This window comes from Selaginella moellendorffii, unplaced genomic scaffold, assembly GCF_000143415.4.
Source record: "Selaginella moellendorffii unplaced genomic scaffold, v1.0 SELMOscaffold_44, whole genome shotgun sequence".
Classification (NCBI taxonomy): Eukaryota; Viridiplantae; Streptophyta; class Lycopodiopsida; order Selaginellales; family Selaginellaceae; genus Selaginella; species Selaginella moellendorffii.
The window spans coordinates 1,259,826-1,286,296 of NW_003314305.1; the positions used below are offsets into that span (position 1 = coordinate 1,259,826).

The 26,471-nt window shown below is 44.2% G+C and overlaps 8 protein-coding genes and 1 non-coding gene across 11 annotated transcripts; 3 read left to right on the top strand and 6 right to left on the bottom strand.

Annotated features, from left to right (window-relative positions):
* Positions 1-5,291: 5,291 nt before the first annotated feature.
* On the bottom strand, positions 5,292-9,045 carry LOC112349963. The gene is made up of 17 exons (XM_024685272.1): positions 8,976-9,045; positions 8,615-8,702; positions 8,284-8,465; positions 7,960-8,228; positions 7,831-7,905; positions 7,522-7,770; positions 7,387-7,476; positions 7,232-7,330; positions 7,103-7,171; positions 6,999-7,055; positions 6,906-6,939; positions 6,330-6,850; positions 6,156-6,266; positions 5,935-6,090; positions 5,829-5,883; positions 5,613-5,776; positions 5,292-5,560 (listed from the first exon to the last, which is right to left on the bottom strand). The coding sequence occupies exons 1-17, from the start codon at positions 9,043-9,045 to the stop codon at positions 5,414-5,416; spliced, it is 2,436 nt and encodes an 811-aa protein (XP_024541040.1). The 3' UTR covers positions 5,292-5,413.
* On the bottom strand, positions 8,741-11,234 carry LOC9647717 (AP-4 complex subunit mu). The gene is made up of 14 exons (XM_002980411.2): positions 11,152-11,234; positions 10,978-11,072; positions 10,719-10,922; positions 10,545-10,661; positions 10,354-10,482; positions 10,171-10,297; positions 10,030-10,118; positions 9,861-9,965; positions 9,717-9,811; positions 9,579-9,666; positions 9,464-9,524; positions 9,325-9,398; positions 9,122-9,270; positions 8,741-9,057 (listed from the first exon to the last, which is right to left on the bottom strand). The coding sequence occupies exons 1-13, from the start codon at positions 11,207-11,209 to the stop codon at positions 9,172-9,174; spliced, it is 1,341 nt and encodes a 446-aa protein (XP_002980457.1). The 5' UTR covers positions 11,210-11,234; the 3' UTR covers positions 8,741-9,057; positions 9,122-9,171.
* Positions 11,235-11,306: 72 nt separating this feature from the next.
* TRNAT-AGU lies at positions 11,307-11,380 on the top strand. The gene has a single exon. It is a non-coding gene; the product is annotated as a tRNA-Thr (tRNA).
* A 13-nt stretch (positions 11,381-11,393) lies between these two features.
* LOC112349986 lies at positions 11,394-12,083 on the bottom strand. Its single transcript, XM_024685367.1, has 2 exons — positions 11,884-12,083; positions 11,394-11,818 (listed from the first exon to the last, which is right to left on the bottom strand). The coding sequence occupies exons 1-2, from the start codon at positions 12,041-12,043 to the stop codon at positions 11,472-11,474; spliced, it is 507 nt and encodes a 168-aa protein (XP_024541135.1). The 5' UTR covers positions 12,044-12,083; the 3' UTR covers positions 11,394-11,471.
* A 2,776-nt stretch (positions 12,084-14,859) lies between these two features.
* On the top strand, positions 14,860-17,095 carry LOC9648081 (bifunctional dihydrofolate reductase-thymidylate synthase). The gene is made up of 11 exons (XM_024685375.1): positions 14,860-15,281; positions 15,338-15,686; positions 15,746-15,790; positions 15,847-15,912; positions 15,968-16,029; positions 16,087-16,161; positions 16,223-16,388; positions 16,442-16,565; positions 16,628-16,734; positions 16,786-16,930; positions 16,987-17,095. The coding sequence occupies exons 1-10, from the start codon at positions 14,878-14,880 to the stop codon at positions 16,894-16,896; spliced, it is 1,509 nt and encodes a 502-aa protein (XP_024541143.1). The 5' UTR covers positions 14,860-14,877; the 3' UTR covers positions 16,897-16,930; positions 16,987-17,095.
* On the bottom strand, positions 16,934-18,174 carry LOC9647718. Of its 2 annotated transcripts, none has more exons than XM_002980412.2 (3): positions 17,654-18,174; positions 17,246-17,597; positions 16,934-17,179 (listed from the first exon to the last, which is right to left on the bottom strand). In XM_002980412.2, the coding sequence occupies exons 1-3, from the start codon at positions 17,966-17,968 to the stop codon at positions 17,001-17,003; spliced, it is 846 nt and encodes a 281-aa protein (XP_002980458.2). In that variant the 5' UTR covers positions 17,969-18,174; the 3' UTR covers positions 16,934-17,000. The 2 variants fall into 2 exon arrangements, with proteins under 2 accessions (XP_002980458.2, XP_024541144.1); XM_024685376.1 differs by having other exon boundaries at positions 17,077-17,184.
* Positions 18,175-22,103: 3,929 nt separating this feature from the next.
* On the top strand, positions 22,104-23,279 carry LOC9648082 (AT-hook motif nuclear-localized protein 23; the record flags this gene model as incomplete). The annotated part of the gene is made up of 1 exon (XM_002980256.2): positions 22,104-23,279. A coding segment is annotated over one exon (810 nt), but the record flags the coding sequence as incomplete, so codon positions are not given.
* Positions 23,280-23,361: 82 nt separating this feature from the next.
* Positions 23,362-24,357, bottom strand: LOC112349920. Of its 2 annotated transcripts, none has more exons than XR_002993574.1 (3): positions 24,193-24,299; positions 23,922-24,051; positions 23,362-23,789 (listed from the first exon to the last, which is right to left on the bottom strand). XR_002993574.1 is itself a non-coding variant. In XM_024685195.1 (3 exons), exons 1-3 carry the CDS (start codon positions 24,344-24,346, stop codon positions 23,518-23,520), a joined length of 537 nt encoding a protein of 178 aa, XP_024540963.1. In that variant the 5' UTR covers positions 24,347-24,357; the 3' UTR covers positions 23,362-23,517. The 2 variants fall into 2 exon arrangements, 1 of the variants encoding a protein (XP_024540963.1); XM_024685195.1 differs by having other exon boundaries at positions 23,922-24,032; positions 24,193-24,357.
* On the bottom strand, positions 24,324-26,298 carry LOC9647719 (BRO1 domain-containing protein BROX). The gene is made up of 8 exons (XM_002980413.2): positions 26,088-26,298; positions 25,829-26,011; positions 25,609-25,776; positions 25,299-25,557; positions 25,081-25,247; positions 24,884-25,033; positions 24,675-24,819; positions 24,324-24,609 (listed from the first exon to the last, which is right to left on the bottom strand). The coding sequence occupies exons 2-8, from the start codon at positions 25,871-25,873 to the stop codon at positions 24,404-24,406; spliced, it is 1,140 nt and encodes a 379-aa protein (XP_002980459.2). The 5' UTR covers positions 25,874-26,011; positions 26,088-26,298; the 3' UTR covers positions 24,324-24,403.
* Positions 26,299-26,471: the final 173 nt, after the last annotated feature.

A 26,471-nucleotide genomic window follows, 5' to 3' on the forward strand; every position in this document is an offset into this window, starting at 1 on the left:
CTAAGATAAACAATCAAATTAGTCTTGATGCTACTATTATTAAGGTGATTGGTATTAGTGAGGTTATAACCTTAGGTTACTAATGATGGGGTACTTGTGTCTAATGCTAGTAATGGTGGGGGAGTTGTGCCTTTTGTTACTAAGGTTGTTTATGGCAAGGTAGATAAATCTATTATAAAGGTTATTGGTAGTGTGGTAGTTACATTTATTATAAAAGCTATTAATTGTGTGGTAGCTACTTCTACTTTTAAGGCTAATGGTGCAAGGGGAGTTGCCCCATCAACATTCCACAATTATTCTCAATGAAATATATTCAAGTTGACCCTTGCCATATAAGCCAAAGTATAATATAACCTATATACTCATGGTTTTATTTTTTCATAGGATATTTTTGACTCATTTTCTTTTTTGCTAAGTGCCAAACTCTCTCACTACTTGTCACTATAATGCACACTTATGCTGATAACAATTGTCAATCCTTATCTTACCATTGTGGATGCCATGGCAATTAGTCCAAAGTCATTGGTGGCATCTCATCATCAACACCCTTGGTCCCTTGATTATTCACCACAATCTTTGTCACCAAGTGGATTGCAATCCCCAAGACTTGGCATATATACTTTTATGGCTAGAAAAAAGAGTTAGTGTTGAAGGTGATGGAATTGATGAGTTGGTGGTGGACCTCCTAGAGTGTTTCATATAAGGTGGCTTATAACATTCCTTTCTAGCTCGGCATAGCCTAACATGTGATTTTATTATTGCTTCAAACCTCATAAATTCTAACTTTGTCATTAACCTTATTTGCTATGGCTCTCTATGAAGTTTGAGGAGGTTAGTAGCAGGGTTAGATTGTTGCGGATGTGACTTCGGGTATCGAAAATTACCTGTTAATTAGTCCTTACAAACACTTTTCTTTACTGCCACAATGGCAAGAAGTTGGTATTGCTGGACCCTTTATCAATCCCTTTTGTTCAAGTGTAGCAACTCCATTTAACTTCGTTTTACGTGCTAGTTATAGCATTGGGATGCTAGTTGTTTTAGGATTGATCCAAGTTGCTCCGTACTCCTGTCCCTTCACTCCTTGGTCTGTATACTCAGGAGTCATTTTGTGCTCTAAAGCCAATGCTTCTTGGCTTTGTGCTTGGGAATTTGGTACCGTTCCTTCATTTAGTGGCCCAAGGCCCTAAAACTCGAGTTCCACACCACTGTCCTTTGAACACATGGCATATGACATGTGGCATATGGAGGGTTTAGGTTCCATTTCGTGGTTATCCTATGGTAAATCATTATAGGATAAAAAAGTAAAAACCACATGTGCTACATAGAGCTGAGGTCAAATTTTGTGGCCTTAGGATGGGCTTGACTACCATTGGATTGCTTCAAATGCTAGACAAATGCTCCCAAGTTTGTCATGAGCAACTAAGGACAGTAATCTATATATATAATGTTATAAAGCATTTCATTGACAAACATTGGCTAAACTATCAAAAGCAAGCCCAAACATTAGAAGAAAAAGGTGTTTGTGAATGCAAGCCATTATCTTCTTTAAGTCCCCTCTTCATTAATATATATTGTGGTCCTTGTAATGCATTAAAAAATATCTGTCACTTTTTCTACACCAATATTTTATAATATCAACAACAAAATATATAATATGATCTAAGGATTATATAAGGAGAAACCTCTTACAATACAAGGATTAAAAATATGTGAAGTGATTTTAGTCTAAGTTTTTTCTTCTAATTTTGCAATGTTCTTTCTTCTAAAAAATAGCTACACCACATGCTATGAACACTGCCATTAATTGAGTCTTATTATTCAACTATAGCTATATTGTATTGTATAAACAATATATCTCAAAGCCAAGCATAAATCCAAACACTTTTTAGGGAGGACAATCTCACCTTCAATAATGTGAATGCATGGAATATAGAAACTAACTAACCGAAAAACCTTAGCTTATATATATAAGCAAGTTGTCTGGATTAAAATCAATTTGATGCTATCAAAATCCCACTACACTAATAATAAGTACACTTTGTCAAGGGTTGGTGAAGAACAATAAAAGGAAGTGTAAGCAAAGCTAGGTCTCGTTATCTTTGTTATTTAGTGCCACGTCATAACACTCTAGACTTTAGAAGTCACAACCTTAGATATTGGATGGAAGAAAACTAACCTTCATACATATAATTTCAGTAAGATCCAACAAGAGTTTGATAAGACTGCAACCAAACAAAGTCTAGAAGATACGAGGGATGGAGGCCTCAAAAAAAGCTTCAGGTTATGGACAAGAGTCTAAGTGCCATCACAATAAAAAAATCACAATGCAAACCTGGTCTTTCAAGTGAGATTTGGGAGATGTTATGTGGTCCAAGATGAGCCAAGGATCTAATAACATACAAGCAACATATAAGAGCACAAAGGTTTGAAGCTGTGTTTTCTGGTCCACTTTGAATCCCACCATTTGTCTAACTGTGACAAAATCAGCCTAGCAAAAACCTGGTAACGCAGAGCTTGTGTTTTGCAACATTCCTTTAATGCTCTTCTACATGAGAAAGTAACGCATATAAAATGCCTGGCAAGTATGGTAGTAGTTGTGTGATCCGTAAATCTACACGTGATAGCAAATGCATGTGGTACGTCTTGACCTAAAATGGAGGAGCTAAAGGCCGCAGTAAAAGATCTCAGGAAGCAAATCGCACAGCTCCAGACGCCTATTGCGTCCATCCAGGAAGATCTGAGTGGATGATAACTAAGGCCAGGAAGGTGGATGCGTTGCTCAAGGATCGTCATTCCCCGAGATCATCTCGGCCAGGTAACCACATTCAGGAAGCTTGCAATCCCAGAAGTGGCCTCCTATACCTCCACCGAGCACAAGATGTTGCACTACATGGGCCGCAAAGTAACTCTGGATGTCATCAAATTTATCTTGGACTCTGATGATGGCCCTTTGATGTCGAACGAGTTTGACCCTGTTTTGGGTATTCGCTACATAACTGGCACTTTCGGATCTGGGAAAAGCTGCAGTGTTGCTGCCGCAGTTGGCCATTTGCATACAGATTTTGCGAGCGACAAGATCAAGTCGAGGGGCATCGCTCTCCTGCCAGTCGAGCCATTCATACGCGAACCCGGCAACGCCTTATTCTCAGCTCTTGTTCTCGCTTTCATCAACGATGATCAAGCTTTTGGCGTGCTGCTACGCGTTAAGGACCTTGAGATGAAAAGCGTTTTCAAGGTTTTGGAAGATTTGAAGGCGCTTGAGCGGAAAGTATATGTAGTTTTCGACGATGGAAACAAGCTTAGGTCTCCAAATGTATGCTCGGAAGCTGACAGAGAAAAAGCCCGGGGATTTATCAGAGTTCTCCCTTTATCAGTATCCAACGTGGTCATCTGCGCGTCGTTTCAGAGCTCTATCAGGAAACAGCTTATCAAAGACAAAAGTGCCCCACATTTGCTTATTCTGGAGGTTATTAAGTCTTTGAGTTTTATTTGCTGGTTAACATATTCATTTCGTATTTGCAGCAAGAGGAGTTTGATGCTTATATCAACCATACGTGCGAGATCTTGGATGGTAATCCTGATTATTGCATGCCACCCCGACAAGCAAAGGCAGAGGAGGAGTGCAGAGACAAGGGACCGGCAGGTGACGCTGACTCCGCCACCCCGACAAGCAAAGGATGAGTGCAGAGACAAGGAAATGGACGAACCAGCAGATGACGCTGACTTTCGCGTATGGAAAATGGTACGGCTATGATTTAAGTTGTAGTTTTGATCTCTGGAATCCTTGTTTTATCAAGCGTGGCCAGTGGAAGACCGGTGCTCTGCCGCCACTCGTGACTTACTACGTTCGTGACCAGAAGGAAAAGCTGAAGTTGGCCTTCAGCTGGTACAAGAAAAAGGTTGTCGAATACGTGAACAAAGACAACCTTGCGGAGTTGGCCCAGGGAGCGAGAGGCGAGGAGTTGGAGTATTTGCCGAGCGTAATGGATTCTCGCCTAATATATCGAGGCAAGAATCGCAGAGCCAGGTGCATCACGGGCTATCTTATTGCCGAACGGACAGAGCTGGCGACTATGAAGCTCAGATCGGAGGAAGTGGCCCGCTGGGTGAATGCTATCGCCATCGACACCAACTTCTCTCGCATAGGTTGGGAGGCGACGATTCTCGCCTGGAGCCCAGAATAGAGTTCTTAGACCATGTGATAGAGGTCAAGGCGGAGAAGGTTGTGCAGTGCCGGGGAAGATTTTCGAAGCAGTTACTCACCGGCTGCAAGGACGTGGCAACGTTGTTTTGTCCGATCAAGCTTACGCATATGGGAGCGGATGTGTATTATGTGTCGCGGGACTGGATTATAGTTTTCCAAGTTTCTATCATGGAGGCTACCAAGGCCATGAAGTACCATCGCCGCACTCTAGAAGTTGCGAATGAGCTCTTCAAGGGGGAGGAGATGAGGAAGAAGCTACTGTGCTGGATAGCACATACGGAGAAGATGTGGACATATGCGGAAACATCCGAATCGCCTCTTCAGCTCGTCATGAGCTTTACAGATGTTCACAAGAGTCTCAAGGCGATTGACGAGAGGTTGATCCACCTGAGGGGGTTCAAATCAGACAATTGCTATGCTTGCTCAGGCACGAGCAAAGCCAACGATTGGATCGAGTGCGACTTTTGCCAGTCCCCGTACCACCAAGAGTGCATCATGCTTGGGGACGCAAGGAAGCTCGGTGTTTGGTCGTGTTCCGTCGGGGAGGAATATTGGAAAGAAGATGACGAGGAGAAAGATCCCACCTACAGCATGGAATCCTGCAAGAAGAGGGTATGCTACTCTCATTGTCTTTTTGAGTATACAACAAACAAACTTCTATTTGCAGAAGAGCACAAGAAGCATACTAGAAACAAGAACAAGCAAGAAACAAATAAATAACTCGTGAAATACTTTACCATGTAGGCTTAGTATTTGCAATCGGCTACCATGATGCTGCTCGACAAGCAGTCACATCCACGAACAGTGACGCGGCTTGGGACCTCTTGAGCATCCCATCTCTAACCTTGTATGTTCGCAAGGATTCCTGGTAATTTGTCCTGCATTTGATTAGAAACTGAAACAAACGATTCTGAGACACTTTTAGTTGATAAATCCAGCTGGAGAACAAGAGGGTTTACTAGAAGACTAACATTGGTCCCGATCCAAACCTCCTGAAACCCAGAAGTATCACATTCAAATCTAGCATGGCAACTCCACGTGAAAGAACATCCATTGCAAATAAGCAAACGTCCATAAAAGTTGGAGAAAACAAGAGCAGAGGATGATCTTTCATTGAATTTTGCACAATACCATCTCATACATTTGAAAAGTTGACAGCCAAGATTTGATGTCCCAATCTACTATACAAGGAAAAAGTATACAATCCTCTCATTCTCCTTCCTCTTCCATCTCCAAAAGGCACAAAAAATGCCCAAAACCAGTACATTGCCTCACAGTCTCCTCCCTCTTTCCCAGCAAAACTTGGACACCCTCTAAAACCATTCTCTGGACTCTCTGAGAGATCTGGCTTTGATCCTAGAAACAAGAACAAATAAGAAACAGTAAAAAAACTCGTGAAATACTTTACCATGTAGGCTGAGTATTTGCAATCGGCCGCCATGATGCTGCTCGACAAGTAATCACTCTCGGAGCCATCCACGAACAGTGCCGCTGCTCTAGATCTCTTGAGCCTCCTGTCTCTAACCTCGTGGATCTTCTTGTATGTTTGCAGGGATTCTTGGTACGTTTGTCCTGCATTGATCCATGACTTAATCAGAAAAATGAAAGAGAGGATTCTCGTCACCTAAAACGCCATGGACGTTGGGAGACACTTTCAGCTGATTTATTTGGAAATCCAGCTGCAGAACAAGAGGGTTTATTAGAAGATAAGAGGAAACTAAGATGCTTACGTAGTTTGCTCCCGATCCAAACCTCCCGAAACCCGGAGGCATCACTGTCACATTCATATCTAGCTCGTCTAGAATGACAATTTGAACCGACCCGACAAAATGGACGATCTTCAATCCACTTGGAGTTCCCACCACATGCCCTTCAAGCAACTCCACCTGTGAAAAAAGAACAAGCACCACTTTCAGAGTTTGCATCGAAGAAAAACAAAAATGATACTCACATTATTCACAAGAACCTTCCACTGGTCCTCAAATCGGGAAGCAGTCTTATCGGCCTGGGCGTCTATCAAAACCTTGTCCAATTTGAACAGCATCCCAATCTTGGATATGAACTGGAGAAAAAAAAAACCAAAACCACATAAGACTAGATGAACTGCAAAAATGACAATACGTACAGTGGAGTGCCTGTGTATGCCTTTAAAGACGTGCATGTTGATATGGAAGTCCTTGTCGGAAAGTATGCAGTAGTCGCGATTGCTTCTGCCGTGGAAATCAAAACGCTCGCCATGCTTGCCAACAAAGTGAGGATCCCCTGTGATACTACCATTCCGGTGGTGCGCGTGTCTGCCACGCACTCTATGCCTGTACGCCGGAGCAGCAGCTGAGGCCGAAGGAGGTGGCGAAGGCTGTGGCGAAGGAGGTAATGAAGGAGGTGATGAAGGAGGTGGGGAAGGAGGTGGCGAAGGAGGTGGCGAGAAAGGACGCTTCGCTCTAAATCTCGGTTCTCCGGCTGCCTCTCCTGGTGCTTCTGCTGGCGGCGTACTCAATGGACTTGGTGATGGCGATGGCAAAGGCGGAGATGGTAACGATGGTGATGGTGAAGGTGTTGGCAATGGTGTCGCGGATGGAGACGGACTTTCTAGGCACTCGTCAGGAACCCAGCCACACAAAGGCATCGGAGCAACAGGACACGACTCTGCAAAGAGAAGATCACGTTAGACCAAGAATTCAGGAGCCAATTATGTACGCACCTCCAGTTCTTCCATATGGTATAGAGCCATTTGACTGCAGACAGAAAGAAAACGGTAAAGACATATCTCATTCTTGAGGCAAATATTACGCACCAGAGGTGACAAAGTTGGGCAGAAAGTGTCACATACGCCGTCGCATTCGAGTAAAGACTGTTACGCCAAATTTTAGAGCTTCATAAGCGAATCAAAAGGCTTACCCCCTGGGAAAATTCGCATCTTGCAAACGTAGAAATGGAGAATGGTTTGACTGCAACAGCGCTGCCTTTCTGTCCATCGTTAAAACGTGTGTAACGTAACACTGTGAATCACAACGAAAAAAAGCTTACCGATGCCTTGCTTCCAGTAAATACAACTTGATATGCATAAAGTTGAGCACCACGAGTTCCATATACTCCTTCTTGCGTAGCAATGTCACCACCGTAACTCTGCAAAAGGGCCATCAATCAATCAGAAAAACACACCATCAATCAGAGCACCATACCCCTGCAGTGTTTCTCGCAAAACGACTCCTACGGAGGAATGAAATGGCACCCGCGGATTGAAAGTTGATAAACAGAGCACCTCCGTCTTGCTGTTTGAACAAATTGTCAGGTCGTTTCAAGAACCACTTTCTTACCTGAGCCGAGTTATCGCGAAATACGCAGGTTGTGCAGTCGAATTTAGCACCTCCATTGTCCTTGCACTCTTCAGCAGCATCATCAACGTATACGGCGGCACCATAATCGGCGGAATTCCGAGAGAACTCAGTATTTAAAAACGTTGTGCAGCTGTTCAGTGCACACACATTTCGAACTGCTTCCGTTTCTGTGTGGTTTGACGGGAAGTCCTTGCTGGATCCCACAAATACTGCTCCTCCCTTCGCAGCCTGTAAGAGAAAGCCCAAGCTCGGAAAAAATCCTTCGTTATAGAATCAAATTCTACTTGCCTTGTTTGAGCGGAAGACACAGTCCCGAATATAAACAGCACCGCCAGATTCAACGTGCAGAGCTGCTCCTAGCTCCTGTAAATGGGTCACGATCAATCGAAGTTAAACATCTGAAAAGCCACGACATACAGAAGCGACGTTGTTCGTAAACTTCACATTGAGAGCCACAAATTTGCCTCCCCTTGCCAAGTCATTTGATCCAGAACCCGAGACTGTCACAGCAGCGCCTCTTGCACAGGCACCTCCACTGATCTCTAAATCCTTTAGCGTCAGATAGCCGTCGAGTCCAACCACAAAAATCTGAGAGCTGCCCTTTGCATCAATTTTGCATGGCGAGCCATCACCGCACGTCCCCATGATCGTGACCCCGCATGTAACATCCGGAAGAGGACCGCTGCCTGCACTAATCACATGAGCGCTTGCGTCCGGAAATATATAAGTAAACAGACTGACCTGATACGTCGATGTCTTGCTCAATGTAAATCAAGCTCTTCCTGTCAAGAAGTCCTTGGACAAGACAGACAACGTCTGAGCATCGAGGGACACTGCCACGAGCTGGAGCATCCGGTGTATAGCCACAGCCGAGACATTCAGCATCAGCATCTGCTGATAGAACAGCACAAACAAACATCATGCTCGGCATTTCAGAAGCATAAAATGGTCGAAAAAGAACAGCTTACCAGCTGGAAAACGTTGATCGACAGTCGCAACCTCGGACGCAGCCCCTGCAACACAAACTCAAAGACATCAACAACCAATGCAGTCGACGCAACAAAAAGCTTACCGCTCGAGATGAGCAGGTGCAGACAGAGGATGAGAGCAACCGCACGAAAGCCTCGCGGCCTCATCCTGGAGAATAATTCCAGCTCGCACTTTTCACATCAAGAAAGTTTTAGCAGCTCAAACCAAGAACTTGAACACGTAACCAGCTACAATTTGAATGAATGGAGCAAAACAAGCCAACAATCTGCGCAGCCACGGAGGTTGTGGCTATGGCAGACCGGGAGTGACGAGCTGCGACAGACTAGATTGCACCAACCTATTCGTTAGTGCAGTTTATGTTCCGTAGCTAACGGTTTGCGGGAAAATCTTGCCCGCCCGTTTTCGATTCCTGTCCTAACTGCAGAATAGCAGTTAAGACTAACATGACAAAATCCGAGACAAACGGTAACTGTTCCGTAACTGGGACGAAGCGAACCGGCAGTGGCACCGCATCGCATCAGGCCACTGAAAAGGAATAAATTAACGAGTGAGTAAAACAGTTACACATGCTGGAATGTAAACAGCCAACCTTCTGAAACGTAGCATGCCCCTGTTCCTCCGTATGGAGATACACAGAATCTATGTCCGGATAACATACGAATCGGCATGGGTCACGTAGCGAACCCATCGATGAGGATTATATGACTTTGATTTTTTCAAAACTTGCAAGTACTTCACCTGGGAAAAACATAAGAAACTAGAAAAGGCAAAAAAGCTGCTGGATTCTCTTACTTGTACTTTGGAGGCGTTGAACATGGGAATAGTGAAAGTCATGCTGATCGGTCCAACTTCCTTTTTTATGTTTACTGTAAAGCAAGTAGCCAAAATAAAGTAGTAAATACAAAACAATAGAAGTTCTCTTGGCTATTACCATTGCGTTCTTGAGACAAGGTAAGTTTAGCACGCAATACATGCTCCGAGCCGCCAGAAATCTAAAAAATCCATCGAAATTTTTTATCTGGGAGATGAACAGTCAAAACACTTACTTTCTTCAATCCCCATTCTACAAGTTTTGTCGATTCTTTATAATCGGTTGACTGTCCAGCTGCTCCCGCCTCCAGCTCAAAACCGCATCTTTTGCATGGACGACACAGGTTAAATGGCAAATAGGAAACAAAGCATACCTCATTGTTGTTTTTGGAAGTGGTATGCGTACCAGCACCGTATTGGCTGTTACATTCTGAGCAAAATCTGCCCGCACTTTGATGACAACTTCCGCCTGAGAATAAACTCATCAGTTACATTGAAAAAGTGACACACTCTCGTACCCTGAATGGACCAGATTCTTCAATGGCGGGATACACTCTGAAAGGAGGCTTAAATTCTTGCGTCATGCGATAGTTCATGACAGGAAACTCTCCATCTGGCGGTGTCTATCCGATGCATCATAAGCTTGTAAGTGTCATTAGATAAAAAGGAAGAATAAAAGTTACCGACCAGCGTTAAAGTTCGATCCAAATCAAAATCATCCAGTCGAACTGATTCGTGGAAGTTACAGTCATCCAGTAGCACCATACCACCCGCTCCTGCATATGATGCAAGTAATGCCTCGACCAACATCTGGATGAAAACACTCACCTAGACTCGAGTGTGTGCCACGACCAATTTGCAGGTCTTCGTTTAAAGCGACCCGGATTTCCGGATTACCAGTAAGGTAGCTCTTCATTTGAATGGTTCCGTCAATTTCCGACGTAAGAATGTAGCCCTGATGAAGTTGATAAAGCCAGTTCTACGTTAAAACGAAAACTACAAAACACTTACGCTCGCATTGAATGTCACACTGATGTTCTCTATGACGTCCACAAAAACTTCCTCCCGTTTCTTGCCACCAGGCTCACTAGCAACCACGGACTTGGTCACAGCCGTTCCGGGAAGCCGCTTTGATCCTTGCTGCAAATAGAACACAAAGAAGAAAGTTGGAACGATCGGAACTGTGAAGCAAAAACACTTACCATGAATAATCCGGCTGGCCCAAGAGAAGGAATTTTGGCCGACTCTACCACGACTGGTTCATTGAAAACGAAAGACTTGAGTCCCTCAGTCGAGGTCGTTTGAGGATAGCCGAAGTCCTGCAAAAGCAAAGGCAAAAACATAAGCAAGCCAGGAAGAAAGATATCTGTCCTAACCAGCATTTCGTCTAGCAGCTCATACACAAGAACGAAGTTTTTCCGGAGTGACTCTTCGTTAAGAATGCCAAGATAGTCCTTCGTCACGCGGGCGATCCGCTGAAGGAGCTCCAATGCCAGAGCTGGAGAAATATTCACTCTGGTAGTAGCGACGAAGAGCAGACCAGCGACCTTGACATGCGCGTAGTTCACTCCATCGACATTCTGCCACATTAATCGATTATAACCATAGCCTATCAAACGAGCAAAATCTACTCACAAACACCGGAGGCGCATCCTCGCCTTCCTCGCTGTGCCAGAATTTCACCTTGCGGAAGAAAATCTCGGCGCTGGCTTTGCTCACATCCCCGCGATCTGCCTTAAATGCAGCCCGATCAGATCAATGAGAGCATTCCAAAGTATTCCAGCTGCAGGGAGCTAGATCCAGACTCACAATCGCGGAAGATGATGTTGTCGCCGCGGAGCGAGAGGACGAAGAACTGGGAAATCATCGCTGAGAGCTCCACAAACCCTAGACAGAGATAGTCCAGAGGTCGAATCCACCTGGCATGTGAGATTAGTTTTATCTTAATTATGTTTTAATCTAAAGCTTTCATAGCTCAGTTGGTTCGAGCATCCGCTTAGTAAGCGGGAGGTCCTGAGTTCAACTCTCAGTGAAAGCACAGCATTTTCACCGACATGAAAACAATATTGATTATATATAAACACGTAGAGTTTATACATGAATATATCTATGATCTACTAGCTAGCTCTTCAAGGGCTCGGAGGATCAGGAGGCCCAAGCCTCAAAGAATTTGTAGTAGCTAAGATCCGAAATCTATCAATTTTTCTATCACAGTGGATCTGGTGATGATCAAGAGAAGGTTGATACATAATCTTCCAAGATTTTAAACTTGAATCCAAATCAGAGCTGAGATTTGAGCCTGCAGTATTCACTGGGATGCTGCAAAATGCTGGAGGTCTCGAAACTTTGACAGAGCAGTGATTTGAAAATTCTGCTGGGATTTGCACGGAAATCTTCCCATTGGCTCCAGTGATGCCGCTTTCTTGGTATCTTATGCCTGTCCTTTGCTCCTTGCATTCCAGGAAAACAGGAACATCTGCAAATTTTGAGACAGCAAAGTTCAGCTCTTGAAAGTATGAGCCAAGTTTCTGTTGCTTTTACCAGGCAAAACGATGCTGTTTTCACTGAAATTTCCTTCACTGCAGACATCACAAGACACTGAAACTTCAAAACGATCAAGGATTGGCCTAGCTGCTGCTGCTGTCGCTGCTGCTGCCAGGAAATGTGCCCATGCCACCAAAAGGAGAGCCACAGGGCTCATCTTTCTAGCACCCAAATGATAAGACAACACGGGTGCAAAAAGCTTGGGAGATCACAACAGCCCACAATAACAAATCTCTTTTTATGCATGATCAGCAACATCTTCGAATGCAGGAAGTCTAAGCTTCCAGAAGCAGTCAACTTTTGAAAAGATAATAACACCTAGCGCGTAAATGCATGATTTTTGTCAACCCACCATTTCTGCTCACGCTTCCAAAGGTTCATCTCGAACACCCAAAGTCAAAAGCTGTTGGCGGGAGGAACTCCTTCCTTTTCCGACTACATTTTTTGCAATGTTGGGGGACCGAATTTACTTAAGGGTAATTAAAAACATGACGGTTAAAAACAAAACAGTAAATAATTTATTTGGATATTTATCTAGGAATTTGATTCTAAGTTTAATAATATTTAGATACAAATTATTTCTACTATAACGTTACTCGGACTATAAAATTTATAAAAAACGAAATAAATTAAAAAATAAAGAGCACAAGCATAATAGATTATAAATTCCATACACATATGAACATATGTATGTCATAAAAAATATATAAATAAATAATAAAATCAAGCATTTTTGCAATAATGAGTATCAAATTATTAATTTTCTTAAGAAAACTTATAGGGGACTGGAGTGGTCCCCTAAAATATACTTGAATAGTTTGGGATATTCTACCATCTTACAGTTGTTATTCATTTAGATTAATTATGCAACTTTTATAAGCACTTCCTAGTAATGATTGATATGCAATAAAATTAATCTTATTTTTATAAAATATAAGTATAATAATATACATAAAAATTATGTGGAAGGTTATAAAATCTCATTTTATTAGTGCATGTACTCACTATAAATTCTTGGAACCTTGAGGGCTAAACAGGGACTAGAGGGTAATAAATATATTTAAAATATACTTGAATAGTTTGGGATATTCTACCATCTTACAGTTGTTATTCATTTAGATTAATTATGCAACTTTTATAAGCACTTCCTAGTAATATTAATTAGATAGCATTAATTTAGTCACATTTTATTATTATTACTTTAATGAAAATAGTCTTAAATCTGGATAATCTCACACACTATAATTACTATATCTCCTTGTTTTTTGAGCAATACCACTAGCAGCCACCAAGAGCCACATACTTCTATAGTCACTTTAATAAACTCAAGATCCTTTCCATCTTACTCATCACCATCTAATCAATTTTTGCCACCTCATATAAGCATTTGTATCCATTTTCAACATAAAGCTGAAAAGAATTATTTAAACTTTGAGACTTTACCACCACCACCACCATAAACACCATTTTCAGCCAATCCATACATTTCCATTCTATCAACTTAGCTTTATTGCTAATGAGAAATCAATCAAATATAAATTAGTGTTTACTCAAAGGCCTTCATATAATTATTTATGAGGATTACCTCCTTTAAAAAGTTGAGAGGTTTTTATTTATTATAAAACTTGGATATCTCTTATCACATTTTGAAATTCCAATAAAAAGAAGAAGAAAAACTTAATCACACTATATGTGAGGGAAGTTCTTTCCATAAATGTGTCACAGCTTTTTATAGTTTTAAAATATATAAGAATTTAGTAGGAAAAATAAGTAGGTTCTCAGGAGTTTTTATTTAATTTTGATGCTATATATATATATATATATATATATATATATATATATATATATATATATATATATATATATATATATATATATATATATATATATATATATTCATATTTATTTAAGAAATTATTATAAACTCTAAATTATTAGTAATGAGGTTTAGATTCCCAAACATATATTACCATTTCTAGCATTACAATTATTATGAATACAAAGATAAGGAGCAACACAATTTGGTTCTGGTAAACAAAATGTACTAATAGACTAGAGTGTAATATCAAAACTATTATAAAGAACAAGTTTTCCATCAATTTTTACTTAAAATTAGTTTAAGATTAAATATTACAAAACTTTTTGAATAAATAATGGTTTTACAATCTCATTGAGAAAAAATAGACTTCTCTAGATACAAACTTTGATTAGGTATTGCAAAATGTTCAATCACCAAACATTTGGATCAATAACAACAACAACTTCCTCCTCTATATTTGCTTATGCATGCATATCTGCCCCTCATCCTATTGTATATTCTTTTATCCCACTTGTGGAAGTGTACTATTTAGCACCATCCCACCAAAATGTTATCATTAGCAAACTGTCATATAAGGTGTCTTAATAAGTCAACACTGATAAGAGAATGACACAAGCATTTCTAATCACTCAATCACTAATGAATTATGTAAAGGTAAATTTTATATTATCATGTTGCATCAGCAAGCTGGTTTTTCTATGATATAGTGATTATAGTGATCTACTTCATTATAACCCTCCTTGCACTTTGAAAGCTTAGATTTCCCTTATCCCTAAAGTTCTTTCTTCATAAAATGTTATGTGATGATAACTTTATATAACTATATCTTAGTAAAAATTGCTTTAGTTCCCTCTTGTATATTCCAGATTAATCTGGAAAAAGTAAAGTTATCTGGAAAATGTTTATAATCTGCTAACTAGTCCTGTCAAATATTCTTTTCTCACTAAGAGATCAACATTTAAATTCTTTATCAATCCCTCAATACCAACTTCTTGCCCACATGGCAGTAAAAAAGAATGTCATACAAGATTAATCCATATAATAAACATGGAGGTGTTTGAAAAAAGTTTATAAATCATAATTTTAACTATATTATTTGGCGGGAAATGTTTTCATTGGCTATGGCCGCAGTATGTAGAGGTTTTAGGGTTCTTGGCAGATCAAGGTTTTCCATGGTGCTCGATGGGACGCCTCTGCCGCCAGCAGCTGCCGCTACTCTCCGGGCCTTCCAGGTAGTGGTGGCCGCTACGACGGATCTGGGAATAGGGAAGGAGGGGAAGCTCCCGTGGAGCGTCCCCTCCGACATGGCGTTCTTCAAGAGGATCACGTCCGAGGCGGCGGACGCGCGCAAGAAGAATGCGGTGGTGATGGGGAGGAGGACGTGGGAGAGCATTCCAGCCAAATTTCGACCGCTCCCTGGCCGAGTGAATGTTGTCTTAAGCCGAGCTGGGCTAGAGCTTGGAGATAAGGCGATTGTGTGCTCGAGCTTGGATTCGGCGCTGGGAATTCTCGCGGCTCCACCGTTTGATTCGAGTGTAGAGGCTGTGTTCGTGATTGGAGGTGGTGAAGTCTTCCGGTAAGCAAGTGATTGTAGGCATGGCGATACTTACTACTCGTTTTTTTCTTTGGTAGGGAGGCTATGGTTTCTCCTCTTTGCACAGCAATCCACTTGACGGAGATACAAACTTTCTTCGAGTGTGACACTTTTATGCCGGCTTTGGATCTCACTTGTTTTCGTCTTTGGTATGCGTCCTCGCCCGCAACGGTGAACAACGTCCGGCATTCATTCCATACTTACGTTCGAAACAAGGCACTCGATGTGAGAAACGTCGCTGGGACAAGCTCGTTGCCGATTCCAGAGTTTGTTCGGGAGAGACACGAGGAGTATCAGTATCTAAACTTGATCAAGGATATCATAGAAACTGGAAACACGAAGAGCGATCGCACTGGCACTGGGACAATCTCAAAGTTTGGGTGTCAGGTAAGAACTCTTCTTACATGCCTCATTTTTCTTCTGATACTAACTCTTTCTCAAACCAGATGCGTTTTAACCTCCGTAATTCTTTTCCACTTCTCACAACAAAGGTGAGCGAGCTGAAACTTCTCTTCACAATGTCGAGGCCAAATAATTCTTTTTTCAGCGGGTGTTTTGGCGGGGAGTTGTCGAAGAGCTACTTTGGTTTATAAGTGGATCCACAAACGCGAAGGTAGAGAGTAGCGTACATTTTACGAACACCAGATCTCACAGTTACTTACTATCAGGTTCTCGAGGACAAAGGAATTCACATATGGAAGGGCAATGGCTCAAGAGAATACCTCGACAGGTTTGTGCTTCTGTTTTATTTTTCTGGACTCAAGTAATTCTACGTTGATTCATTTAGCATTGGCCTCTCTGAAAGAGAAGAGAATGATCTTGGACCCGTGTATGGCTTTCAGTGGAGGCATTTTGGAGCCAGGTTCGTTCAAATCAATCGGTTTTCTCGACTCTTAACGCAAGAGTTTGATCTTTTTTGTCAGATACTCCACCATGCATGATGATTACACAGGACAAGGTGTAGATCAGCTAGCGGAAGTCATAGACAAAATAAAGAACAAGCCGGATGATCGCCGAATCGTTTTATCATCGTGGAATCCCGCAGACTTGAAACAAATGGCTCTCCCTCCCTGTCATATGTTCGCTCAAGTAAGTCTAGAACTCTCGTCTTTGTTTTCTCTGAAGCGTGACTGTGTGTCCAGTTCTATGTTTCCAATGGCGAGCTCTCTTGCCAGATGTATCAACGCTCTTGTGACATGGGACTCGGTGTTCCATTCAACATTGCGTCCTACGCACTGTTAACTTGCATGATCGCGCACGTCTGTGGTATGTTCGCTACATTTTCTTGTTTCTCGATATGCTATTTGGCTGTTTGTATTGACAAAAAGATCTCGCGCCTGGAGACTTCGTTCATGTTCTTGGCGATGCTCATGTCTACACGAATCATGTTGATCCGCTCAAAGAGCAGCTGGAGAACGTTCCAAAGCCCTTCCCTGTGAGTGAAAGAACAATCCTACTTCGATCTCACACTACTGTGTTGTTACAGATTCTGAAAATCGCGACCAGTAACAAGGATATCGATTCCTTCACGGCCAAAGATTTTCAACTCGTCGACTACGAATCTCACCAGAGAATAGCCATGAAGATGGCTCTGTGAACAAACGCCGAAAGCTTTCTCAAGTCTAAAGCGTGTAAGTATTCCAAAGACCAATCAAGTTCTTTGATAGAGCTACTATTCATTTTACAGGAATTGCGAAACACTTACACGCTTTTTCGCGATGGAAAAGGTTGGATGACTTCCAACTTCATGCACAGATCCAAAGCCAGGGCAGCAGCCAAGAACATCACCACGCTTTGCCCGACGAAAAGAGCTACGGCTTGATACTCCAAAGCCGTCCAAGAACCGGGTAAAACTTGCGTACTCTCGAGTTGTCCAAGAACTACACTAACAAGCCATCGTTTTAGATCGAACACTTGAAAGAAGAAGAAAAAAACCAAACTTTTACCTCGAACGAGAGCAAATCCTGCCGCGGCTCCGCTCTTGAGCTGGATGTTTCCAAGGTCTCTTCGAACGATGTAGCGATACGTGACTCCAAACACCGCACAAGTGACGAGAACCAGAGCTTCGCTGATAACCAATCCTGTCACCTCTCGACCGATCAAAGCCAGCGGCAAGCTCGCAAGAGTTCCAGCCACTGCCGAGACGAGAGCTGCTCGTCCCGATTCCATCCTCTCCACGTCCTCGTCCACGTCCGAAGTTTCCCACTTGGATCCACCGGCGCGAGCAACGATGAGAGCAATCTCCGCGGCTTTCAGCTCGGCCTGGGCGGAGATCACGTCTTCTTCGCACTGCTCCACCTGGAACATCCACAATCCAAAGAATCCATCACTGGAAGAGAGATTATAGAACTTACAAGACGCTCTTGGGCTTGGAGCTCGGGATCATCCTTCTCCCTCGCCACATTGCCGGCCAGATTCTCCATCTCGCGCTTGGCGGCATCCAGGCGCCGAGCAGCCGCGGACAAATCCCGGAGCAGCGCCTTGGATTCCTCATCGCCGAAAAGCTTGTCGAGCTCCTCCGACATACCTCCTCGCAGGATTCCATCCTCGCCGCCATCGCCAATCTCCCCCAGCGCTCGAATCCGCCGCGAGGAAGCCCGGCGTCGCCCTGCATTGCCGGCGCAAAATGGAGAGGAAGAACAAGGGCAACAGAAAACCCTCGCGGCCATATCCTCCACGCGGCCATATTCGACACGTGTCAGTCTTTCAAACCGCCAAGTCGCAACGCATCGCAGCCGTCGGATGCGTCCTACGTGGAATAAGGAAGCCTGACCGTCGCGCCTTTGGTTGTAACACACCGTCTCCTTGATTCAAGGGGGCTCACACCACGATACAATGTATGATAGGCCCTGATGTTACAAATATACATATTTTTATGGCCTATGATCTATCTGCAATAAAATAAATGGAGGTACATGGTTTGGAATTTGAGAACCATGTGGGGCTTGAGACCAACCATGTGGAACAATTATTAAGTGTAGAGCAAATGCCTCAATGCCAGTGTTACAATATGGAATCAACATCGTTGCTCCATTGTCCATGCCGTGCGCTTGCCATTTCTTAATGATGATAATATAGCTTTAAATAGTTTAGATAATAGTATTAGTAATAATAATGCACCATTTTTTAATCCCATGTTCTTTCTCTCTCCGTTGTTTGTCGCCATTTTTTAATCCCCGACTCCATACTGACCTGGATGGATTTGCTCGGCCGCGTTGTTAACAATTGATTCCAGAAAACATGTGATTGACTTTGTGGCCGGTTCCATTAGAAAACGCTATTCTAATTAAAATGGTGGTGTTTTCTAGCCTGGACAAGAAAATAAGCACCGAGCATCGCATTAATTTAGTGTTTGCTTCGTACATCATGCCACTATACGAGTCGGTGCCACTCGAATCGTCCCAAGATCAACACCACCATCTCCAGAAACACCACGCAGGGTCTATGCATCACTCGAAAGTGATCGCTCCCCTTCGCTCTTTAGGAGAGCCACGATTAATAATTCTTGCCTGGTGTCCAAAGGATCGAAACAGCCACATTCGCTGTTATTACGTCGTATTATATTGTTAAATCACTTTAAAATTCAATATTAATTATTATAAGATAGTATAATCAATGTTTAAAGTGAGAACCAAGTTGAGCTAATCCATCACGCTATGCCCCACATGTTCTCGACAGAATGATCGACAGCTCAATGCTAACACTTGGGTCGGATGCTCGGCATCTTTGCATTAGTGATTTGTGACACGAAACCAAGTACTTTCGGGCCAAGCGGAATGCATACTTGCAAGCTCTATAAAGGAGCTTGGTTTATTTTTTTCTAAGGAAGAAAAGAAGAATCCAATTTTTTTTTCAGGTTTTGAACGAGTTCTTTGTCCAAGGCTTTTGTTCTTGGGCCAAGCCAAAATGAGCGATAGATTCTAGCTGGGATGGATTATAGTTTTGTATGTGCTCGGCTTTGTTAATGCCCCATGGCCCCATATTCCTTCGTAAGTTCCAGTTTTGAGTTGCGAGCAAACGCAATCTAGAGATACATTACAAGTTGACTAGTTTTTTTTCTTCTAAATTGTTCTTTTTCGAGAGTATAGAGAACCTTGTGAAATGTTTGAAGCTGATTCAAGCAAGTTATCATTGGAACTTCATACTAGGAAACATTGTCTTTCTCCACCCTCCAATGTTTTATCCTGGATTATTACTCATTGCTAGAATTTTTTTGACCTTATAAGAGTGGGTTAAAGAAACCACTTTGAATATTTCTTTGCCAAAAGTCTAGACTAGATTTTTAGATCTAAGTTATCTTCGTATTCTTGCTCCACTTCACTCCATTTTCTTGGGTTTGATGCTACTCTTTCAATCAATCAAACAACTTCCACGATTTTTGTCTCTTCTCACCACAAAAAATTGGATGTAGAGCAACGTTTAATAAATCTATGGCTTGATCCTGGCTCGCAGAAACATCTGAGAACTTGGATCACCAGAAAAGTACGGTCGGCTGCTTGTATTTTAGAACAAGAATATACCTGTATTCTACGCGCACTAACTTCGAGGCCGTCAGTAAAATACCAAGGCGACGTCTCGAAATCGTCGATTTAACGCACGCTTGTCGGGCTGCGGCCGACCAGATTCTAACCCCGGCCAATCTAACTTTGTACATTTACTTTCACCTTTTACCCAAGGTACGACTACGCCAACTTGTCGTCATATACGAGCAATGATAGCCGTCGGATCGCGAGGACTACGTGGTCGCAGTGGAGGCCTTGGGATCTGCCAACCATTATTGTCGCTTCTCTGATAATTTGGAAAACAACTATTCATATAAAAAAGTTCAAAATTTTTCAAAATAATAATGCTTTTGTAGCAATTTGATCGTATCCATCCCACTGGCTGTGCTATGGGCCACAGTATCTCTCTGAAAGCTTACAAGCCACCAATTCTTTCCATCGCTTCATATATTCAATGTGTTGGATTTGAGAAGGTTTGTTCGTTGGTTGCTGCCACCAGTCCTTTCAAATCCAGCAAAAAGTGGCCGGTCAAAGATGGTCAAGGACCGGTCAAAACCCCCACATTCTTGGGTCAGACTGGTCAGCTAACCATCTCTTCATCCCAAATCCCATCCATTCCAAACACACACACAACTCTCATTCATCCCAAAGCCTCTGCTCCACCCACCACAATTCTGGGTCACCAAAATTTCACAAATCCCCACAAGCCTCTCACCATCACCATTGAAACCATGTTTCCAAAAGAAAAAGGAAAAAGAGAAAAAAAGTTTCAAGGAAAACCATTTTTCCAAAAAATATTATATATATTTCAAGAGCCCACCACCTCACTTCCCTCCTCATCTGCTGTGCACACCACTTTGTTTACTCTTATTTTTTTCTTCTCTCTCTCACAAACAAAAGCCTGTTTGCTCTCATCTTTGCTCATTGTATTCTCCACAAATCGAAGAGAAAGAGGAGGCTGATTTTGGCTAAGTTGCAGGAGCAGCAGGAGCAGCAGCAGCAGCAGCAGCAGCAGCAGCAGAAGCCTGTTTTGGGTGTGCACTTAAACGTTTATCTCACTTTTTTTTCCTCATTTTTCCTTTTTTTTGCTTTCTTTCTTTCTCTACCTGGCCACAAGGTACTTTAACAAGACTTTTGTACAAGGATTTCCTTCTGATAATTCAGCTCCTGAGCAGTAACAGGAGCTCAGGAGAGCAGCGGCAGTAGCAGCTTTGAGTGCTTGGGTTGTCTCGCCGTGACGACGAAGCAGTCAATTCCCCCTCCATTCAATCATCCAATCAGAGGGTCGACTTGTCAATGATCATAGCTGCTGAACTCTCCCTCTCGCCCCCACGAACACACACGCGCTCTTCTTTTTAATCACCCCGGATCGTTTTTTCTTTTCTCGCTCCGCTCGCTTTGTTTTACTAAACTCCCCCTCTCCGGCATTGCTAGATTTCTCTTCTTCTTCTTTGATCCAATCCATACATCCTTTGCTAGCTTTCCAGTGGAAGCTCGAACAATACCAAAAGTTTGATCTTCCCCATCCTGGCGCGCCAAGTGTACCATCAAATCCAGGAGACCATCATTTGATCTTGCTCGCAAGGAGAGAGAAACCAGCACAAAAGCGAGAAAAAGGAGGGTTTTTGATCCATCACAACGCAATGGTCGTCGCGTCCTCGAGCTTATCCCCAAAAGATCGAGCGGTGGGCTCTCTTCTTGAATGAAGGCCAGTGACAGGAGGAAGAATCTTTCCAAGGTTTGGTTTTTGTCCCGACTGGACATCACACTTCTCTCTCCCCTCTACGTCCTCTCTTTCTCCTCTCTAGATAGAGCTCTCTCAAGAACTGGATTGGATCCAAGCACAAGAACGTCACCGAGCCTCCAGTGCTAGCGAGGGCCGCATCTTCTGTACAGTCTAGTGGGTTTCCTTCCTTGCCACAGTGTGGTGGAGCGATCTTAGGATCCAAATGCGCGGCTATGGAGCTTGAGAAGAAGACTCACAAAGCATAAGCTTCTTGGATCAAGTAAGCATAGCTCAAGCGTTAAGTGATCTTCCGCGAAGCAGAAAGTTTCCATGGCTGGAATTCCAGGATCTTTCCAGCACCAGCTCCAGCTCCTCCACCAGCAGCAGCAACAGCAACAGCAGCAACAGCAGCAGCAGCAGCAGCAGCAGCAGCATCACCAACACCATCACCTCGGCGGCGGCGGCCACTCGAACGACGACGACGAGAATCACTCGAACAACAGCAGCGGGGGCAGCAAAGGCGGTGGCGGAGTCGTGGGTGGAGGAGGACGGATCAACAACAACAACAGCAACTCCAAAGGAATTAACAACAACAACAACAACGCCGCGCTCCTCCAGGCCGGCTCTTCCTCCTCCTCGCTGCTGCTCAAAGATCACAGCCACAGCGGCGGTGGTGGCGGCGGCGGCGGCGGCGCAGGCGGCGTTGGTGGCGGCGAGGTGGTAGTCCGCAAGCCGCGCGGACGACCGCCGGGCTCCAAGAACAAGCCCAAGCCGCCCATCATCATTACGCGCGACTCGGGCAACGCGATGCGCCCCCACGTCCTGGAGATCGCCGGCGGCTGTGACGTGGGCGAGACGCTGGCGGCATTCGCGCGACGCCGGGCTCGCGGGCTGTGCGTACTGGGCGGTAGCGGTACCGTGGCCAACGTGACGCTGCGGCAGCTGGCGGCGCCGGGATCCACTGTCACCTTTCACGGTAGATTCGAGATTCTTAGCATATCCGGTGCCTTTTTACCGCCGCCAGCCCCGGTCGCGGTCGCGGGGCTGACGGTGGCACTGGCCGGGGCGCAACAGGGGCAGGTCTTAGGGGGCAGCGTGGTCGGGGTGCTCATGGCGGCTAGCCCGGTACTAGTTATCGCCGCGTCATTTGTAGGGGCGACGTACGATCGGCTGCCATTGGATGAGAGCCTCGAGACAGGTGGCGAGAATCCGGGCGTCCAAGGGAACCACCACCTTGTGAATGTGTCGCCCGGTGGGGCTGGGGGAGGCTCAGGTGGGGCGAGCCAGCAGGAGATGGCCTTGTTAAACCTGGCACAGAATTCACTGGGGCAGTTGCCACCTGAGGTCTTGGCCTGGGCAGCAGCTGGGAATAGGCCACCATTTTGATGAATCTCTCTTTTTTTTTCCTTCTTTTTCTCCTTTTTTTCCTGCTTTGTTTGTTGTCCAAGTTCCTTCGAGAGGGAATGTCCAGGGTTTTTTTTGCTGCTGCTGGAGGAGTGAGTTCTTTCCTTTCCCAAGTTCTTGGAGGGGCAAAATCTCATCTTTGAGACCTATCAAGGTGAGAGAGATCACAGAGAGACAAGACAACAAAAAACTTTCCAAGATCTTCTACTTGTTCTCTTTCTTCTAACTTAGCATATAAGAGTGAGCCCACAGGTATGGGATCTCACCAAAGTAAAATTATTTCTCTTTCTTCTTCTTCTTGGTTTTCCTTGGGACTGTATAACATCAATTTGACATTCTTTTCTCTCCTAATATTATTAATATCATCATCAATAATAATAATAATAATAATAATAACGAATTTTGTTGCTTTTGACTTAAAGCTGTTATAAATTTTAATTTTAATTTTAAATTTAAGAACCAGTTCCACAAACATTGGATCGAATGATTCAATCAAATATCGACTAAACTAAAAACGTTCGCCGAATGAAAAACGCATAAATCGCGACTACCAAAACTGTCTCTAGAAGAAACAAATAAAAATGTTCTATATCTGCGGTAGATTCGTAGATCGAAGAAACTGCTTCAAGACCTTTTTATCGTCGTCGATCCGGGCCTTTTCGATGGAATTCGCGGGCTTGATCTTCCTCTTCTCGTCGAGCATCCACTGGAAAAGCTGGCGCTGCTCGTTGGCCGTGACTTTCCTGTGAGGAACTCGCGCGGGAGGAGCTTGGGCCGGCGGCGGCGACTCTGCGGCGTCCTTTTTCTGCGCACGCTGCTTCTTGCTCGATTTTGGTGTAGTCTTCGCAATTAAATAGCCTGGGCCAACGAAGAACAAAAAAAAAAACCAAGTGTAAGTCATCAAACTCTTTTTTTGTTCTTCACCTTTGCTGCCTCTCGATTCACGAGAAGAGTCAACAAGAATGAAGAACCAGGGAGATTTTTACGTACCACCAATGCAGACATTGATCACGAGGAAGACGCCCACAAAGCCTCGCAATTTGAGGAGAAGCGATTGCTTTGGCACCACCACTTCCTCTCGCCGTGGCTCAGCCCACTTGCCTGGAGCAAAGCACAAGTACTAAATCAATGCAAGGGCCCTCTATCTCTCCCTATTCCCTCTCTCTCCCTCTCTCCCTCGCTCGCTCCAGATTACGAGAAATCTTCGAGAAAAATCGCGCAAATAGGAGCGAGATCGATCAGAGAAGTAGCGCGTACTCACTCTTGGGTGCTGGAGCTGATCGAGGACCCAACGCGATACTCCGCAAGCGCTCCAAAGCTTTCATCACGATCCAACACGACGATGCCACTTTAGGGCAAGAATGAACATCCCTTCGAATATCCTTAAGTATATGCTTATAAAGATCCCACCGCATATTCTAATTTTATTCCAAAATTGTCTCCTCGAGAAGAAAAAAAAAAGCCTTCTTCCATCACACCACGAAGATAAGCTCTCGCCACAGACCCGATGCCTTGTATGGAATCGCCGACACAATTTTCTTCCCTTCCATGAGTGGAATCTCGTCGGGCTGTGGGAGTTTCTCTCGCCAGATGAAATCGTTTTCGTGCTCGCATTTTCGCAGCATCTCGTTCAGTGCTGTGATCTCTGCCTTGAACACCAGCTTGGACGTACCATCCCCTGGAACAAGGAAAAGTAATTCGCTTTCATGAGATTGATTGATCCAAGAGTGATCCAATCCAAACCTGGAGGCTTGGCAAGGTGTGCTTTCCTCGACACCAGACGGAGAATCCCCGCGGCCATGCCCAGCCGCTCGATCTTCTTAAACTCTTCCGCGATGAGTCGCCGGCATCTCGCCTCGTGGAGAACACTGGAAGCAGTCATGAACCTCTAGAATGAATCTATCTCCGTTAGCCTTTCACAGTGAAACTAGAAAAAGGAAAGAAAAACTCACCTTTAGCTTGTCTGAGATGTCAATCCAGTCAGTGGAGCTAGCTTGCAATAGATTGATGGCTTCCTCGAGAAACATCACGACGCCATAGTGGAGTTTCGCGACGAGGCTCCCGCTCGTCATGTTCTGCTCGGCTTTACGAACGGTGACGGCCTGAAAAAGATGGTTACACAAAGAAGGTGAGAATAATTGCTTCGTACCTGCGCCTCAGCCAAACAAACAAGACTCATTGCCGTTGCCATTGACGAAGTAAGCTCGGGAGATTTGTCCAATGATAGTAACGTTTGCAATCCTGGAAGCAAATCCTGGGACAAGTGATGATACACACCGGACGCTCTACGGAAAAGCATTGCGGACTCGACTAAATCTGGCAAAACGACAGTCAAAATCAATCAGGCTATCAACAAGGAAATCTTACCGGTCGCAAGCAACTCCATGGCTCTTTCTCTTAACAACGCCGCATAAAGAGAGAGCATCATTGCTAGCTCGAAACGTAGATCGTCAATCCGGCAGTACTTCGGCCCTCCCAAGCCATGGCCGGAAGGGCCACACAAAGCACTCGTCCACCGAAGTTTCAAGTCACTTGTCCACTGCAAGATCTGTAAATTCTGCTGCTGTATCACGTTTGCCACTAGATTCTCAAGCAGAGGAAGATACTTCTCCAGCTTTTGTAGGTCCTAGAGAAAAACAAAGTGATTCTCAGCAAAGAATCCTCGAAAGCCACATACCTGCAAGATGGGAGATGTAACGCCGCCAGCCATCTCTCTCGCAATTGCGGCGGTGAGATTGCTACTTCCATTGATGGATTCTTCAATCGCTTTCCTTTTAGTGCTGAGATCCTTGAGCTGTTCCAAGGTTCCAGAGTCGCGGGCATAGTACGTAGCCTCAAACACCACCTAGAAACACAGCAAACAAGAGCTTTACGAACAGTAAATCAAGAACACCTACTCTCTTTGTCTTGAGCTTTGATGGATCTCGAAAGTGAAGCAGCATCTTTCACCTTCATTTGACACTACACTACCGCGACAATCAATCGCTCCTCTTGCGCTCACTGGCAGTCTCGAGCATAGACGCGCTCTCCAGGGCCTTGAGCTCCGCAAGATGATCCAGCGCTTCTTGATATTTCGATCGCTGCAAGCCAAGAACGTAGAAACAAGAAATCAGCCATGCTGGATCTACCTACATTCGCCCGCCAATCCATCCATACCTTGTACCGCTGCTCCACGAGCTCCGCGACGTAGAATCCCACGAGCGAGAATCCGACAACGCTGGTGACGAACAGCAGATGACGATTCATGCCGCCGCGAGTAGCTGAGCCGCCAGAGAGAAGATCATCCCCGGGCACACGTGCGCGCGCGCTCCAATCTAAACCCTCAGCGCTGCCAAGCGCAAGAACCCTAAAATTCTCCTCTACTTTGACTGACGCGGGGGCCCTTTTGCATTGGATGCGTCGCGCCTCGCTCTCGAGGAAGCCGCCGCCGACCAATTACGGCCCGCCACGTGGCACCATACGCACCGACATTTCAACCCGGCTATATTCTCCTGTACGAACGGTAAGAACGCGACACGCCGTACACCATGTCTGATGTTC

Coding starts and splice junctions, on each gene's coding strand:
- LOC112349963 (XM_024685272.1), bottom strand. CDS start 9,045: ATGCGGTGCCACTGCCGGTTCGCTTCGTCCCAGTTACGGAACAGTTAC. Junction 5,777..5,828: donor CAACGTCCATGGCGTTTTAG/GTGACGAGAATC, acceptor GGATCAATGCAG/GACAAACGTACCAAGAATCC. Junction 5,561..5,612: donor GCAAATACTCAGCCTACATG/GTAAAGTATTTC, acceptor TCTTGTTTCTAG/GATCAAAGCCAGATCTCTCA.
- LOC9647718 (XM_002980412.2), bottom strand. CDS start 17,968: ATGGCCGCGAGGGTTTTCTGTTGCCCTTGTTCTTCCTCTCCATTTTGC. Junction 17,598..17,653: donor TCCAAGCCCAAGAGCGTCTT/GTAAGTTCTATA, acceptor TGGATGTTCCAG/GTGGAGCAGTGCGAAGAAGA. Junction 17,180..17,245: donor AGGATTTGCTCTCGTTCGAG/GTAAAAGTTTGG, acceptor TTGTTAGTGTAG/TTCTTGGACAACTCGAGAGT.
- LOC112349986 (XM_024685367.1), bottom strand. CDS start 12,043: ATGAGCCCTGTGGCTCTCCTTTTGGTGGCATGGGCACATTTCCTGGCA. Junction 11,819..11,883: donor AAACAGCATCGTTTTGCCTG/GTAAAAGCAACA, acceptor CAAAATTTGCAG/ATGTTCCTGTTTTCCTGGAA.
- LOC9647719 (XM_002980413.2), bottom strand. CDS start 25,873: ATGCTGCTTCACTTTCGAGATCCATCAAAGCTCAAGACAAAGAGA. Junction 25,558..25,608: donor TTACATCTCCCATCTTGCAG/GTATGTGGCTTT, acceptor GTTTTTCTCTAG/GACCTACAAAAGCTGGAGAA. Junction 24,820..24,883: donor ACATCTCAGACAAGCTAAAG/GTGAGTTTTTCT, acceptor GATTCATTCTAG/AGGTTCATGACTGCTTCCAG.
- LOC9648081 (XM_024685375.1), top strand. CDS start 14,878: ATGGTGCTCGATGGGACGCCTCTGCCGCCAGCAGCTGCCGCTACTCTC. Junction 15,282..15,337: donor GGAGGTGGTGAAGTCTTCCG/GTAAGCAAGTGA, acceptor TTTCTTTGGTAG/GGAGGCTATGGTTTCTCCTC. Junction 16,162..16,222: donor TGGAGGCATTTTGGAGCCAG/GTTCGTTCAAAT, acceptor CTTTTTTGTCAG/ATACTCCACCATGCATGATG.
- LOC112349920 (XM_024685195.1), bottom strand. CDS start 24,346: ATGCGGTGGGATCTTTATAAGCATATACTTAAGGATATTCGAAGGGAT. Junction 24,033..24,192: donor ATCAGCTCCAGCACCCAAGA/GTGAGTACGCGC, acceptor GCTTTGCTCCAG/GCAAGTGGGCTGAGCCACGG. Junction 23,790..23,921: donor GATCAATGTCTGCATTGGTG/GTACGTAAAAAT, acceptor TCGTTGGCCCAG/GCTATTTAATTGCGAAGACT.
- LOC9647717 (XM_002980411.2), bottom strand. CDS start 11,209: ATGATTTCCCAGTTCTTCGTCCTCTCGCTCCGCGGCGACAACATCATC. Junction 11,073..11,151: donor CAACATCATCTTCCGCGATT/GTGAGTCTGGAT, acceptor CATTTAAGGCAG/ATCGCGGGGATGTGAGCAAA. Junction 9,525..9,578: donor TAGAATGGGGATTGAAGAAA/GTAAGTGTTTTG, acceptor TGGATTTTTTAG/ATTTCTGGCGGCTCGGAGCA.